Source organism: Balaenoptera borealis, assembly GCF_965194805.1.
Source record: "Balaenoptera borealis genome assembly, chromosome: 20".
In the NCBI taxonomy this organism is placed as follows: Eukaryota; Metazoa; Chordata; class Mammalia; order Artiodactyla; family Balaenopteridae; genus Balaenoptera; species Balaenoptera borealis.
The window spans coordinates 37,369,183-37,385,385 of NC_138879.1; the positions used below are offsets into that span (position 1 = coordinate 37,369,183).

At 37.6% G+C, this 16,203-nt stretch overlaps 1 protein-coding gene across 6 annotated transcripts in view; it reads left to right on the top strand.

Moving 5' to 3' along the window:
• Positions 1 to 529: 529 nt before the first annotated feature.
• INTS2 (integrator complex subunit 2) overlaps positions 530 to 16,203 on the top strand; it is a 60,182-nt gene continuing 44,508 nt past the window's right edge. For 3 of the 6 annotated variants that reach the window (XM_082371977.1, XM_082371982.1, XM_082371981.1), the window contains exons 1-5: positions 530 to 8,771; positions 10,032 to 10,338; positions 11,179 to 11,317; positions 13,554 to 13,656; positions 14,500 to 14,613. In XM_082371977.1, coding sequence (XP_082228103.1) covers positions 8,753 to 8,771; positions 10,032 to 10,338; positions 11,179 to 11,317; positions 13,554 to 13,656; positions 14,500 to 14,613 — 682 coding nt within the window. In that variant the 5' untranslated portion in view covers positions 530 to 8,752. Of the gene's footprint in view, positions 8,772 to 9,881; positions 10,339 to 11,178; positions 11,318 to 13,553; positions 13,657 to 14,499; positions 14,614 to 16,203 lie in introns of all 6 variants that reach the window. The other 3 variants (XM_082371979.1, XM_082371980.1, XM_082371978.1) reach the window with 3 other exon arrangements.

Here is a 16,203-nt window from a genome sequence, read left to right on the forward strand (position 1 = left end):
GGAGTATTAATTTAAAAACTGGATTTGGGACCTAAAATACTCCTCAGGTTGATGTATTCATGAAGTTTTAAAATAGCTTTAGTTTTCAAAGTAAACTGGATTTGTGGACCTTAAAGTTACTGAGTTTAAACTACAAATTGTAATGTCATTACTGGACGTGTCAGCATCAACTCTCTCAAAATAGCTTGGTCACTTTATGAAGGGGCGTTTTAAAGTTGTTGTTTAGCAGTGAGATTTAATATGGTCCAATTGCTTTTTTTTTTTTTCTTTAACGCGACAAAAAAAGAAGAAGGAACAAACACTATTGCTGCCGAATGCCATAACACTGAGTTGTACAAATTGTGATTGAGGAAATGAAAAGGTTTATACTTTTTAAAAAAAACAAAAACAAAAAAAAACTTCAAATGGAATAAATTATTCATGAAGCCTTCATTGTGGTGTCTCATTCTGTTGAAAATATTTCTGTCTTAAATTTGTGTAAAAAGTAGTAGTATTTTTATGTCACTTATAAATGAAAAGGGGCAACCTAAAAACTGATGGAGTTTCAACTTCTTTGTCTGAAGTATTTTATTTTTTTAAAGATTTTAATCATACCTCGGTGTATAATATACAGGAAAATTGTATATGTACCTACGTATTAATTCCTTTTAGGCTGATCGGTTTGATACCAGTTTTCTAGTCTAAACAAGTTACCTTCAAATATTTAAAGCTTAGTTCTGTCCTATTTTTTTAAATCACACAGATGTTTTTGAAACATAAGAAAAGTGGGGGTTTTTTTCTTTGGCTGTGCCTCACGGCTTGGGGGATTTTAGTTCCCGGACCAGGGATTGAACCTGGGCTTTTGGCAGTGAAAGCACGGAGTCCTAACCACTGGACTGCCAGGGAACTCCCAGAAAAGTGTTGTTCACATATGAACACTGAAAATAGCTCTGCGCATTTTTTATAAGCTGCTGTTTAAAATATTTTTGTCCAAACTTAAGCTGAGTAAGGACAGATCCCAAAACCGTTGTGGTCATTTTAAAATCGTTTCTGACGGCAGAAGTAAAAACAAAGAATCCTGTATGTTGTTGGAACTTTTATTTTAAATTTTTTTGTCTTATGGTTTATATTACCTCTGATTTTTTTTCTAACTTTTAAAACAATTTATGTATAACTAAAAATAACTGCAGGGACTTCCCTGGTGGTCCAGTGGTTAAGACTCCATGCTCCCAACGCAGGGGGCCCTGGTTCGATCCCTGGTGAGGGAACTAGATCCTGCATGATACAACTAAAAAAAATAGATCCCATGTGCAGCAACTAAGACCCGGTGCAGCCAAATAAATAAATAATTTAAAATAAATAAAAATAACTGCAAATCAAGCTTTTGGGGGGAGGGGTACTCACTTGTTGCCCAACTACATACACCCTTTCTTTACTGTTTGTGGTTTTAAGTATTGAAAACCAATCTCTGAAAAATCCTATTTTGAGTGACTTACTGAAGGAAATGATATTTTTTCTTCAATATTTGTTAAGAATTCAAGCTGCTTAGAGACAGACATGTTCCCTACCTTAGGCAAATATGCTTTTTACATTGTGACCCACTGTGCTACATCATGGCAAAATCTAAGACTTGAAAGCTCAAGATGGTAGTGAATCCCTGGGAATCTTTTCTTGCAGAACTTCTGCCAAGTTCTCCATATGAATTAAGAACTACAGATTGAGAGGTAAAATCGTGGAATATGGTGAACATTTTGAAATGTTCTACAAGGAATATATTGCACATGCAAGTGACCTTGGCCTCTTGATATCAGTAGCACATTATTTACATAGGTGTACAGGCATATCTCATTTTACTGCACTTCGCTTTATTGTACTTGGCAGATAATGGGTTTTTTACAAATTGAAGGTTTGTGGCACCCTGCGTTAAGTCTATCAGTGCCATTTTTCTAGCAGCATTTTCTCACTTTGTGTCTCGGTGTCACATTTTGGTAATTCTCATAATATTTTTAACTTTATTATTATATTTCTTATGATGATCAATGACCTTTGATGTTACTGGTACTATAGGCTCAGATGATAGTATTTTTTAGCAATAATGTATTTTTAAATTGTACATTGCTTTTTTAGACATAATACTGTTGCACACTTAATAGACTACAGTATAGTGTAAACATAACTTTTTACATGCACTGGGAAACCAAAAATTTCATGTGACTTGCTTCATTATATTTGCTTTACTGCAGTGGCCTGAAACCAAACCCACAATATTTCCGAGGTATACCTGTATGTATTTGCTAATGAACTGGATGAGGTGACTTGAAATAATATCAGCTTATTACTAAAGGTACAAATACACATTTACCACAATTCTAGAATCAAAATTACAACATGTTCTAACAAATTTTTTTCTGTTTAATGATTTTATTATCAAAATATGCCCGAGACAAAATTGTTACTACAGAATTATTAAATATGTGGAGCTATAGGGTCATTGTAGGTTTTTAAGAAGTCTCGAGGCAGAACATCTACTTCAGGATAAAGTTAGAAATGCTGTTTGAGCTCTATTCAAACTATTTGTAGTAAATAACCTTTGAAATGTTAGTTTCTAGGGAAACGGGCATTTAATGGAAACCATTCTCGGGCACGTTAAATGAAATGTTCAGGCTTTGCTTAACAAGAGATTCAGGGTGTATTGCTCTACTAACAACTAGTTCAGATAAGTCAATTCCCCATGACCCCAAGAACATATAGTTAAGAGTATAAAAGTCCAAAGGGCACACTGGGTTATTTGAAGGGTTCACGTAAGCAAAAACAAAAGAGAAAGGAAGAGTCTGTGGTTTCGGCTCATGGTAAAAGATAAATTTAACTGTTGTGAAAGTATTCCTGAGTCATCTATACTGATACTAATTGTACAGTTTCTAATATCTTCCTGTGTATACGCTAGAAGACATCAATCCTGGACTGAAAACTAAAGAACCCTCATTCTCAGGGTCCTATAGCTATAACCAGAAATTATGCTTAATATTGTTTGAGGTGTTTTTTTTTCTTTCAGAGCGACCCACCAGAACTGTTTCAGGAATGACCTTTTGTGAAGGTAAAAGGTTGATGTTTTAAAAACTTCCTTACTTTGCCACTCCCTACTACAGAGAAAAAAAAATCTTAGTGATACATTTCAACAGTCCCCAAACCATGTAGTGTCTTATAGGCTTGCATTCAGAATGCCTGAGTTTGTCTTGATTCTGCTTTTTTTTTTTCTTGAGTAAATCTACTTTTAACTAAAATCAACAATCTTCTTCCACAAAAACCACCCGGTCCTTAATAGTGTTCCTTGTCACTGTGAATGGCACTACCATCCATTCAGTTGTGCAAACCACAAACTCTTCCTTGTAACCAGTCATCAAAAACTGTTGGTCTTCTGTATTTACTATCATATATGTCCATTTCTATCTCTATTGGCCTGACCTTAGTCTAAATTAGCACTATGCAATGCTATAAAGGTGATTAGGTAAAAGAACCTTATCTGGGTGGACCACTGCAATATCCTCCTAACTTCGTCTCTCTACTTTCAGTATGTTCTTTACTTGGTAGCTTAAAACCCTTGATGGCTGCTTCTTGCTCTAAAGATAGATACCAAAAGTCTTAGATGATCTGTCCTCTGCCTACTTCTCCACAAGCCCCAGAATGGGCCTTTCTCCTGTGTTCTCCTAGCCTCCTAGGCATTTGAGTTCTTTGAAAGTCCCACGGTTATTCTTGCCCTTAAGGCCTCCCCCTAATTACCACGTATACCCTTGCCTCAGATCAGGGCCCCTTGTTATATACTATTATTGTTATACTTATTGTAACACACTATATGGGGACTTCATAGTGTTTTTTGCAGTTTATAATTGATTGCCTCTGCTACTAAATGACTCCATGAGGGCAGAAATTTGGTCTATTTTGCATACAGTTCCAATGCAACACTTAGCATGTAGTAAGGCACTGTAATATTTTTCGTATAGACTTCTTGTAACATACCAGAAATTACAGAACTTAGCTTTAGTGTGAGTTTTGCAAATAATTTAAATGAAGTTACAAAATTTTAATTACTTGGAACTTTTTTCACATTAGTAGAAATAGTTTAGCATCACTGGATTAGGATTCTTGTACTCCTAGTTTTGCCACCTTCTTGCTTGTGACTTCAGACAAATCATTGAACCACTTGAAGTCTCAATTTGCTCATTTGTACATGAACTCAACCGTAACCATATCTTCCTAACCAGCTTCGTGAACCTCCAAGGAAACTGCAAAAAACACTTTGAAATTTTTAAAATACAAATGTGAGGGATGATTAATATAATACCTATGTTCTCTAGAAGAGTCAAATCCAGAATGAACTAAGGCTGGCAAGAGAAAAAAGATGCTTAATGGCAACAGCAAATATGTTTCTAGCAAGAGCAAGGATGGAAAAGATACAGAGTAAAGTATTTAGTACTCAAGCTTTATCTCCCTTCTGTCCCAAACTACCCCCACTAAAAAGATATCAGCTTGAAGGGTCTTCAGGCTCTAAAATGTAAAATAACATGATGGAGTTAAAATCTGAGACAGTTAACTGATTTAAAGGAGTCTCAAGTCTCCACACCCAAACGAATTACATCCTGAGTGCTGAAAAAACTTGCAGATATGAATTCAGAAACACTTTAAAAATGAAGGGTTCTGGAAGAGTGGAAATGTACAACTTGCCCAGTTTTTAAAGTTTAAAAAACTTATGTCCTAGAAACTACTAACAAATTTACTTGACTCTAGGAACAAGATCATCAGAAGCCAGGATAAAGCACTATTCGTTCAATAAACAAACGAATTGATTATCTACCCTAGTAATGAGATACAAACCTTTGACCTTAAGCCCTCAGTCTACTGAGAAACATATTTGTATAAACAGTTTGATAAGCCCTCTAAAGTGGTATGAATGACAATACAGTGCATATACAAGAGGGAATAGCTGAAATCGAGCTCATATTTTATTCTTACAGCATTGATAAACTGATCATGGAAATCCACATTCAGCAGGTTATTTAATAAGGTTTCATAATTCATGCTTGAATTAATTTAAAAAACCAATAGTAAGTGCCATACTGTGTGCCAAGGGCAAAGAAATAAATATGAATCCTGCCCTCAAAGTACTTACTTTCTGGTGAGAGAGACAGACTAAAAATTCTAACAATTACAGGGTAATATATGAAGTACTACGATGGAAAGAAGCAAAGGGTGGCTTGGGAGCACTGAAGAAGGGTACTTAAGTCTAATGAAGAGATAGGTGATTTGTCAGGAAAGGATTTCTTACAAGGGAACACTAGAGGTGACACTTGAAGGATACTTGGGGGTTACTACATACAGAGAATAAAAGGCATTCCACACAGAAGAAACACTAGGGGAGAAGACCCATGAATAACATGAAGGATTTGGGAAACAAGCAGTTCAAACTGACTAAAATGGAGGCACCATGGTGGGACATGGCAGAAGTCTAGGCTTAGAGAGGAGTCAGACCACAAAAAAACTGTCTTTTGAGTGCCACCTTAAAGAAAGTGAACTTTATCCCTAAGCAGGGAAGTGTTTTAGTAGTTGGGATGATTCATAATTGGTTGAACAATTATACCCAAAAAGGCTTGATTGGTGGAGCTATGTCAACTTGGAGGGATGTCCCTAATGTTATGCTACAGAACCTTGGCTGGACCCAATTGTACTCAACAATTTACCTATAAAACTAATGTAGATATGATATGTTTAGCCAAAGCAGATAGCCAGTATAAAAGAAGAGCCCAAAAGGTCTTGACAGGCAGAAACAATTGAAGAAATCTTGTAAAATAGACACACTGTTGAGGATAATTATAAAGAGTTCCATGTTGAGAAAACTGGAGCTAGATATCTCCTGAGATCCCTTTACTTTTGAAATTCCGTGATTCTATTTCCAAAGAACATTGGTGCTCCTTTAAATACCTAAGTCTTCTAATTTGTTGAAGCTCATTTACTGGGCAATAATTTACATAAAAGCACCTAGTATACCTGAAACACAGTAGATACTGTTTTTTTCTTTTTTTGTTTCTCTTTTTTTTTCTTCCCCTAGTCTGATTGACAAATAGTTCAAGTAGGAAAGAATAAATCAAAGTAAGCTAGTCAGAGGTGAATGTTCACTTCATCCAGGACTTAAAGTATAGGAACTATACAACATGTTTCATCAAATCTAAGACACCAGTAATTGCAAAACATTTTATGTACCACTAAGAAAAAAAAATGCTGTCAAGTACAACTTAACAACTATTAATTGTAAGATGTCCCAGTTTCAGAGATGTTAAAATGTGAATAAAAGTCATCATAGAATTGATGAAACATATCTTTTCATGAGGAGAAATGGTAATGAGCCTCAGTACCACATTGGTCTTAAAAAGGGATTATTTCCTCAAACATTTAATAACAAAAAGGTATGCCATAATTATATAAGATACTCTTTTGATAATCCTTTGGTAAGATACTCCTTTGATAATCAAAGGTTAATTTCTAGCATTATTTACCATTCTAGAAGTTACCGAATCTGCCTAAGTAAACATCTGATCTGCCAAGTCTAAAAATTGGTTTTAGTATAGTTAGGGAGTAGGCCTCAGAAGAAGCCGATCTAAAGCTCAAAAGCTCATGAATAAATCTTTTTTCACTAGGATTTCTGAGTTCTATAGAATGACTACAAAAATGATTTCACTGGCAAACATTACAATGTAGATTTGAAAGACTTTTGTTGACTAAGTGGATATGAGGGGGAGATGTTGGAGTCTAGGATGATTTCCAGGTTTCTAGCTTGAGCAACTCTGGGTGTTAGAAATATTCACTGAGATAAAAATTGGAAGAGAAAGGTACTTGGAGGAAGATAAGTATCAATACTCATCACCATTACACTCTAGATATCTCATTCAGGTAGGATGTGATTTGCTATTCTTTACAGATCAAGATGGATGTACATGTTGTATCTCCATTAGTGATTACAGGATCATAAACAGAATTGGAAGAGATCTTAAAAATCATTTAGTTGATATCCACCTCCTCCTCTCATTCATCCTCCAAACCAGTGTTTGAATTCCCTTCACTCTTGTAAAATGATCATCCAGGGAGAATGAAATTGCTTAACCTCTCACTCTCAATTCCCAGAACTGTAAAATGGAAATAATATTACCTCTCAGAGAATTAAATCAGATAAAAGATACAAAGCACTAGTGCCTAGCAAGTGTTCAGTAAGTAGGTCCTTAATAGATTATCAGTTTAAAAAGTGACAATGTTGTACAGTTTGTAACCCATTGTGAAATTGATTGTGAAATCAATTTTAGTGTGCAGTGATCAGCAATTTGAAGAAGTGAAATAGAATACATAACATGTAATGTGTGTATTATTTCATAAAACGTTTGTTTCCATGTAAATGTGGATATACATGTGTATCTGTGCTCTGGGTCACAATGTGAAATGTATTACTGTGGGCCAGGTGGAAAAATGTTTGAGAAACACTGCAACACACATTTGTTCTTTTCTTCCTTTGCTGATTTTTCGTGTTGAAAGCAGACCTTATTTTTAAAGAGATTATCCCTTTGTCAAAGCTTTAGAAACTATTAAGTATGAAGTACTGTATCTCTGTAAAATATTTTTGTTTCAGCTCCTCGCATAATATCTGCTGAATAGAACGTGTTAAATACACATCGTTTGAATCAGGAACCAGAAATAATATAAAAATATATAGAGACTAGAGGTTCTCAATCTACTGGGTGATCAAAACTCCTTTGAGAAGTTGTTGCAAGTTTTGGACCCTCTTTCCAGAAGAACTGTCAAACACCCACAATTTTGCACGGATTCTAGAGAATTCCTTAAACTCCATCCATCGTCCTCTAAGGATCTATGATTCCTGAGAACCCGAAATGAAGATGTTTAATTTATGACTGTGTGTTGAGGTCGAGAGCAGAAGAAGGCTTGGGATTAGATTACGTTTTAAATTCACCAACAAATCCTAGGATTATAAAACTGGTGCTGAAAGGGCACCACAGTTCTATAGGCAGAGATGGAAAGAAATGTGTACAGTCTGGTTCTATTAGTGTTCTGGTCAAAGAATAGTGGGGGCAACTTTAACATTTTTTAAAAAATTATTTATTTTTGGCTGCCTTGGGTCTTCGTTGCTTCTCGCGGGCTTTCTCTAGTTGCAGCGTGCGGGGGCTATTCTTCGTTGCGGTGCGCCGGCTTCTCATTGCGGTGGCTTCTCTTGCTGCGGAGCACGGGTTCTAGGTGCGGGAGCTTTAGTAGTTGTGGCTCTTGGGCTCTAGAGCGCAGGCTCAGTAGTTGTGGCGCATGGGGCTTAGTTGCTCCGCGGCATGTGGGATCTTCCCGGACCAGGACTCGAACCCGTGTCCCCTGCATTGGCAGGCGGATTCTTAACCACTGCGCCACCAGGGAAGTCCCAACTTTAACATTTCTTTTACATACGTTGTCATTTGAATGCCACGGGAGTCCTGTGATGATGAAACTGCAGTTCGGAGGGACTTAATGATTTATCTAAAAGGATTCAGCTGGTATGCTCCGGAGACGAGACTGCAAACTGCACGATCCTACAACTCCCAGGGGGAAGTTGGGTAGAGCACACAGAGGCGGCGGAAGGGGTGGAGCCGCCCATGCGCGCCGTTGCATCATCGCCGACGTCTACAGGTTTCCTTTCGCGGCCACCCTTCTTTTCAGTCCAGTACGGTGGCCGACGGGAGCCAGACGCTGGGGATGAATGAAGGTGCTGTGTGCAGGTTGAAACAGTCTCCTCCGCTTTCCCCTCCCTTCAGTCCGGGCTGTGCCTTTGTGCGGTGTCCTCATCCAGCCCCCATCGCACCGCTGGCCCGATTGGTCCCGGCGACTGGGTTTTTGCTGCCCAGGTCGACTCAGGGCACAGCCAGGGCTGGGGAATCCGGATTATCGCCTAGGCCCAACTTCGGACCGCGCTCTAGATTTCTACCGCGTCCCGCCTCTAGTCCCGCCTCTAGGGCGCCGAATCCCCGTGGGGTCCCGGGAGGTTGGAGGGTAGATCTTAAGGTATGAAGCTTTCACTTCTCAGGCCTCAGAGCGTTTCGGGGTCCATGTCCGCAACCTGCCCGACTTTTCTCAGCCGGAGGGATTGGTTGGTTCTCGTTACGCCCGGGGCCAGACCTATGAGCACACAGGTCTTGGCGCCTCGGCTCTATCAGCCCGCCCCTCTTAAAAGGCCAGCTCCTTTTGCTTAAAAGCAAAACGTTTCTACCCAGCCCTCTGTTACCCACGTTTCTGCTAGTCTGTGGGTCTCAAAGGGGATGGCTTTGGCGACCTGCTACTTGCTTTTTCTGTTTCTGATGCTCTTGAAGACAGAGAAGTGCCCAAGTGGGACTCAGCTTTCTCCCACAGCTAATTGCACCTCCACAGCTGTTTTTTTTGTTTGTTTGTTACTAGTAACACAGGGGATATAGAATAGTGTTAACGTCTCCAGGGCGTTGAATCTGTTGTAGCTTCTGACTAGTGAGGCGATTTACCAGTGCTTCCACCGACTCGTGGAGGGTGGGAAAGAGAAGCCTAATGGTTCTTCACATATGTTGGGTAGGCGTGTGAAAATAAAGAGGTACAAAAGAGGAGCGTCCTTAACTATGCTGTTCTTTTACTTGCATTGTGACACTCATAGGACTGGTACAGTGGAGAAAGTATTGGACTGGGATTTAGTAGATGAGGGTTCAGCCTTGGATTTTGCCACTGACTAGTAATACTCCTCTGGGCCTGTTACTTAATCTCTCTGGGTTTCATATTCCTTCTTTGCAAAGTGGGAGTCTTAGAACAGAAGGTCCCTAAGTCTGAAAGAGACATTAATATACTCTGTTTCCTTTCTCATTTTCCAGGTGGCAGTAGAAACATAGGGAGCCTTTAATTGTGCCAGGAATATTGCCAACATCGGGGCCTGTTAAAGAGAAACCACATTTTTCAGAGGTTTTAAAAAGAGGCACTCATACATGTGGAGTTATACCCCTACTTTTTTTTTTAACCACTAGGATCAACAGTGATAATGACCGAGTGTACAAGCCTTCAGTTTGTCAGTCCTTTTGCTTTTGAGGCAATGCAGAAGGTGGATGTTGTTCGTTTGGCATCTTTAAGTGATCCAGAATTAAGACTTCTCCTGCCCTGCTTGGTGCGGATGGCACTTTGTGCTCCTGCTGACCAGAGCCAAAGCTGGGCTCAGGATAAAAAACTCATCCTTCGTCTTCTCTCTGGAGTGGAAGCTGTCAATTCCATTGTTGCTTTGTTGTCTGTGGACTTTCATGCTTTAGAACAGGATGCCAGCAAAGAACAGCAGCTTAGGTAATGTAATACTGTATAATATGTGGATTGATTGGTATTTACTTGGATTTGCTTAAAAAGAGGGAATCAAATTTTTTTTGGAGATTTTAGGGCTTCTTATTGCAGTGCACTCTTCCAAATAAGAGAAGATTGGGAATCTGAACTTTGGAGAGCATTTTTTAAAGTTATTCTTTATTTATAATTAAAATTCTAGGGTCTTTTGAATTCCATATTATAAAATGTTGTGCTGAGAACTTTGGCTATACACACTGTTGTACTCAGGCTAAACTGATTAGGCCAATTACTCTCAGTGGGAAGGGGGTAGGGTAAGTTCTCCTAGAGTAGAAGGATTTATTGGAATCTCCTGAGAGGCTTTTATTTATTTATTTTTGGCTCTGCCACAGAGCATGCAGGATCTTAGTTCCCTGACCAGGGATCTTAGTTCCCCAACCAGGGTTCCTAGTTCCCCAACCAGGGCTGGAACCCCCGCCCCCTGCAGTGGAAGTGTGGAGTCTTAACCACTGGACCTCCAGGGAAGTCCTGTAGGAGGCTTGTTAAGCTTGTACTGAGTCCCCCAAATTCTGGACATTTGTTTTGTCCTTCCTCCCCCATTGTGGATCCAGTAGTGAGCCACTGTTGTTAATGGAAGTGGGTGTTAACTGTCAGTTGTAATGGAGTCTTTACACAGGTTGTGAATCTCTGAAATAGACAAACTAAATATTTCAGAAGTAACACATTCATGAAATATATGAAAAGAATTCATACATTCTTTTGTAGATTATTTCTATAAAAGATCATTTTTATGCTTTTATTTCTGTGCCAGTGTTCTCATAATTGTTTTACGCGTTTGTACTTTATTAGGCATAAACTTGGAGGAGGCAGTGGAGAGAGCATCCTGGTATCACAGCTGCAGCATGGACTGACTTTAGAGTTTGAACACAGTGATTCACCTCGTCGATTGCGTCTTGTGCTTAGTGAACTTTTGGCAATTATGAACAAGGTGCGTCTATTTTAATCACAGCTCAAAATATGCATGACTTGATGTCTACACATAGAAGGTACAAACAGGCAAGAAGGCAGGCAGGTTGCATCCTCTCGTACACATATTTCTATTTGTTATGTAAGTGTCTTCCTTTCAAAGGCTTGAAAGGATATTAAATGCCTGCTTTTAAAGGCTGTTTCTAATTACTGTTTTCTCTAATTTATGCCTATTCTGCATTCTCTATCATAAGGTTTTTTTCCGTATGGAGTCCATTCAACGGCTTCTTGATATTTAGAAAGATATATAGCTCAAGACTTGTATAAATGACAAAATTTGAAAATATCTCTATAGGATATAATTTCTCCCATAAAATGTTGTGAAATATGTACGTGATTCCTAAAAAATGTGTGAGATTCCTTTAGATACTGATTGAATTATGTACCTCATACGTAACGGTGACTGGGGAGTATCAAAGCTGAATTGAACGTGGGATATTTGGCTAGCTTCACTCACTAGATGACTGAATTGTTCCTGTATACTAAAGAAGGCTATTCAACCTCTCATCTCAGCAAAATGATAGGTTACTTTCTTTCTTTCTTTCTTTTATTTTTTAATTTAAAAAAATTTTTTATTTTATTTTTATTTATTTATTTTTGGTTGCATTGGGTCTTCGTTGCTGCACGGGCTTTCTCTAGTTGCGGCGAGCGGGGGCTACTCTTCGCTGCGGTGTGTGGGCTTCTCATTGCGGTGGTTTCTCTTGCTGCAGAGCACGGGCTCTAGGCACGTGGGCTCAGTAGTTGTGGCTCGGGGCTCTAGAGCACAGGCTCAGTAGTTGTGGCACACGGGCTTAGTTGCTCTGCGGCATGTGGGATCTTCCCGGAGCAGGGCTCGAACCTGTGTCCCCCTGCATTGGCAGGCAGATTCTTAACCACTGTGCCACCAGGGAAGTCCCTATTTATTTATTTTTATTGAAGATTTGCAATGTTATATTAGTTTCGGGTGTACATAGGTTACTTTAGGTCATGGACTTTTGGGTGATAATGGTTAATTGAAACTCTGAATTTTAAATTTGTGAATGTTAGGAGTTACCATACAGAGAACTAAATTTGATTTTCATATTAAGATGTCTTATATAAGATTGGGCCCAGAGTTTGAGAAGCAAATGTTTTTTACTTTGAGAATCTCAAGGTTAGTTAATTTATGATAAATAAAGTTTAGTTTTATCAATTGTGGACCAAAAAAACTTAAATTCTGTTTCCAAAGAAAATACTGATGGGGGGGCAGATTTAGTTAGTTCTAGATAGTTTTTAAGATGTGTTACAAATCTTAATTTTTTTTTCTATTACAAAGTTATTTACTTCAGCTCTTTTCTACTATACTGATAATCTTTAATTTTTTCTTTTTCTTTTTCTTTTATTTTTGATTTTCCTTGTTTTTTTGGCCACACCATGTGGCTTGCAGGCTCTTAGTTCTGACCAGGGATCGAACCTGGGCCATCAGCAGTGAAAGCACAGAGTCCTTACCACTGAACCGCCAGGGAATTCTTGACAGTCTTTAATTTTAACTAATATTTTCCTACATCTTTTTCTTAATACTGTACTTGATGCCTCTAATGAAATAAGTGACCTGCCTCCTCTGAGAGGTTTCCAGTTTTTCAGTTCAGCACCCTTCAGTATATGGGAAATGTAGCAATGAAACTTCTGTAGGAAATTTTCAGAAAAGCTGGTTGGTACTTTTGATGACCTAAATTTTTATTCTTTGTTTTTCCCACACTTCATTTAGAACATGAATTTATAGCTAATTTTCAGAAAAGTTAATTGGTACTTTTGTTGACCTAAATTTTTATTCTTTGTTTTTCCCATACTTCAGTTAGAACATGAATTTATAGCTGTTATATTGCTTTAAGTTTACAGTTTTTTAGCTTTTTTTTGAACTACAACTTATGTAGGTAGCATTCTTAGTTCATTTCTTTGGCTTGTCTTATCTTTAATTCCAGATGTCTCCAAATATTTGTATAGATATAAATTATCAAGACTCATATTGCATGTCTGGAATAATAATGTGACTTGACTAATTGTGGTTAAATTGGTACAAATTCATCCAGTACTGCATATTCTACTGTAGTATATTAATGACTTATTAAGAGACATGGTCTGTAAGCTCAAAAAATAATTATAAAAATAGTAAGGGATCTAATTCATTACCTGAAATTAAGAGAGTTCGTCATTTCTTTTTTCTTTCTTTTTTTTTAAAGGTATCTGAGTCCAGTGGAGAATTTTTTTTCAAGTCATCTGAGCTATTTGAGAGTCCAGTCTATTTGGAGGAAGCTGCAGATGTACTTTGTATTTTACAAGCAGGTACAAATGAGTGCTAAGATAAATTTCAGATACAGTTTCTTGTTAAATGATACTGTGTAACTTCTTAACCTGGAGTGTTGTGCTATTTTAAGGTTCACCTAATTAAGAATGTACCTTAAAAGTTTAGGTCAAAAATGACTAATAGTAGGACAATGATTAAGTAAATTATATTATTTCCATAGTATAGCATACTGTACAGCCATTAAAATGGTGTATTTGAAGAAATTTAATCATTTTGGAAAATGTTCACAATATGTTAAATGAAAAAAGCAAGTGGCAAAATGGTAAGTAGAATATAATCCCAGTTTTGTTAAAAGTAATACCCATAGGGGTATTAAAATAAAATCTTTCAAATTATTAACTTTGAGTGATGGGATTAGAGCTGATTTTATTTTTATTCTTTGCACGTTTTGTATTTTCTGGACTCTTTATAATAGGTATGCATGATCAGAATTAAAAGATAGAGGACATAAAAACGCAGAGAAAATTGTCATGAAAGTAACTCTTTTGACCGACACTGTCCGCCACAGCGATGACAGCGTTCCGTGTCGTGCTGTCTAGTACAGTAGCCACCAGCCACGTGTGGTTATGGAGTACTTGAAATGTGGCTAGTGTGACTGAGGAATGAAACTATTTTTAATTTAATTTAATTTAATTTTAATTTAAATAGTCACATGTGGCTCGTGGCTATCCTACTGGACAATTCAGCTCTAGACTATGAAAAGAAAGTACTTTAATTTAAATTACTTTTAAATGACATTGGTGAAATGTCAAAAGATGTTTAATGTATAATATAATGAAATATCACTCTTTAGTAGTAACCTTGATTTTGTTTTCTTATAGAGCTCCCATCCCTGCTTCCTATAGTTGATGTAGCTGAAGCCTTGCTCCATGTTAGAAATGGTGCCTGGTTCTTGTGTCTGTTGGTGGCCAATGTTCCTGATAGTTTTAATGAAGGTAAATGTAATTTAAAAATGGGATATTGAAGAGATTTGCTTGGGCATGTACAGGACCTATGTTTTTTTAAAAAATAAATTTATTTATTTATTTATTTATTTATTTATTTTTGGCTGCGTTGGGTCTTCTTTGCTGTGTGCAGGCTTTCTCTAGTTGCTGCAGGTGGGGGCTACTCTTCGTTGTGGTGCGCGGACTTCTCATTGCGGTGGCTTCTTTTGTTGTGGAGCACGGGCTCTAGGCTTGCGGCCTTCAGTAGTTGTGGCTCGCAGGCTCAGTAGCTGTGGCCCATGGTCTCTAGAGCACAGGCTCAGTAGCTGTGGCACATGGGCTTAGTCGCTCCTCAGCATGTGGGATCTTACCGGACCAGGGCTCGAACCCGTGTCCCCTGCATTGGCAGGCGGATTCTTAACGACTGCGCCACCAGGGAAGTCCCTAGGACCTATTTTTTGAGCTAAGAAGAAACACTTATAGGGTTTTTATTTGAGATTTTATTTTTTGAAAATTTATTAGTGCATATTTATTGTAGAAATGCTGAGTTTAGAGAATTCAAAATTGTTTTGAGGTTACAGATTTAAGTACAATGAGTATGCAGCAAAATTTTTTTTTTTTTTTGGCCATTCGTTACCAGTGCTATAATAGGGAAGTAAAAAATACTAAAGAAATAGAATATATAATCCCTGTGTTCAGTGAACAAAGGGGAGAGAACATATATCTGTGAAATAGCCAAAGAGCAATACGAGATATATGTAATCAGAAATACCAGCAATCAGACCTTTGGTTTTTAGCCTTAATGCTGTCAGCTTGCAGAAAAGTATAGGGTAGAAATTGAGAAAAATCAACTGAAATTTTCACCACTATTTCAAACTGCTAGGGACTGAAGATTGTTGTTTGGGTCTGAGTGATATAAAAATTACATTTATTGAGCAAGGTAATTCGTGAATTGAGAGTCAAGCAGAAAAAGGTGCTGGATCTGGGGGGCATAATTTCTAACCTTGTCACTTACTCTTTGTGTGATCTCCATCAAGATACTTAACTTCTCATTTGAAAAATGGAGGTATTGATGATATTTCCCTTTTGTTTCTAAGAGATTTACTGAATATTATATGATAGGTTTAGGTTGACCTTTCAGCTCTTTAAAGATGTCATTCTGTTGTCTATGGTAATTTTTATCTTTATTCCTCTATACATGTTCCTTTTTTTTCTCTGGCTACTTTTATTTGTTTATTTTTTTAATCCCTTCTGGCTACTTTTAAGATTTTCTCTTTATCACTGGTTTTCAGGGATTTGATTATGATGTGTCTTGGTATGATTTTCTTAGTGTTTATCCTGCTTGGGGTTTATTGAACTTCTGGGTTTATAGTTTTCATCAAGTTTGGAAAAATTTCTTCAAATATATATATTTGTCTTTCATTCTCTTTTTCTGAGACATTACAAGTATGTTTGACTATTTGATGTTCCACAGGTCACAGTTCATTTTTTTGAGTTTCTTTTCACTCTTGGCTTTATTTTGATCAGTTTCTATTGCTATGTTTTCAAGTTTCCTGATCCTTTTCTTCTGTAGTGTCTAATCTGCATAAATGAGCGATTCTC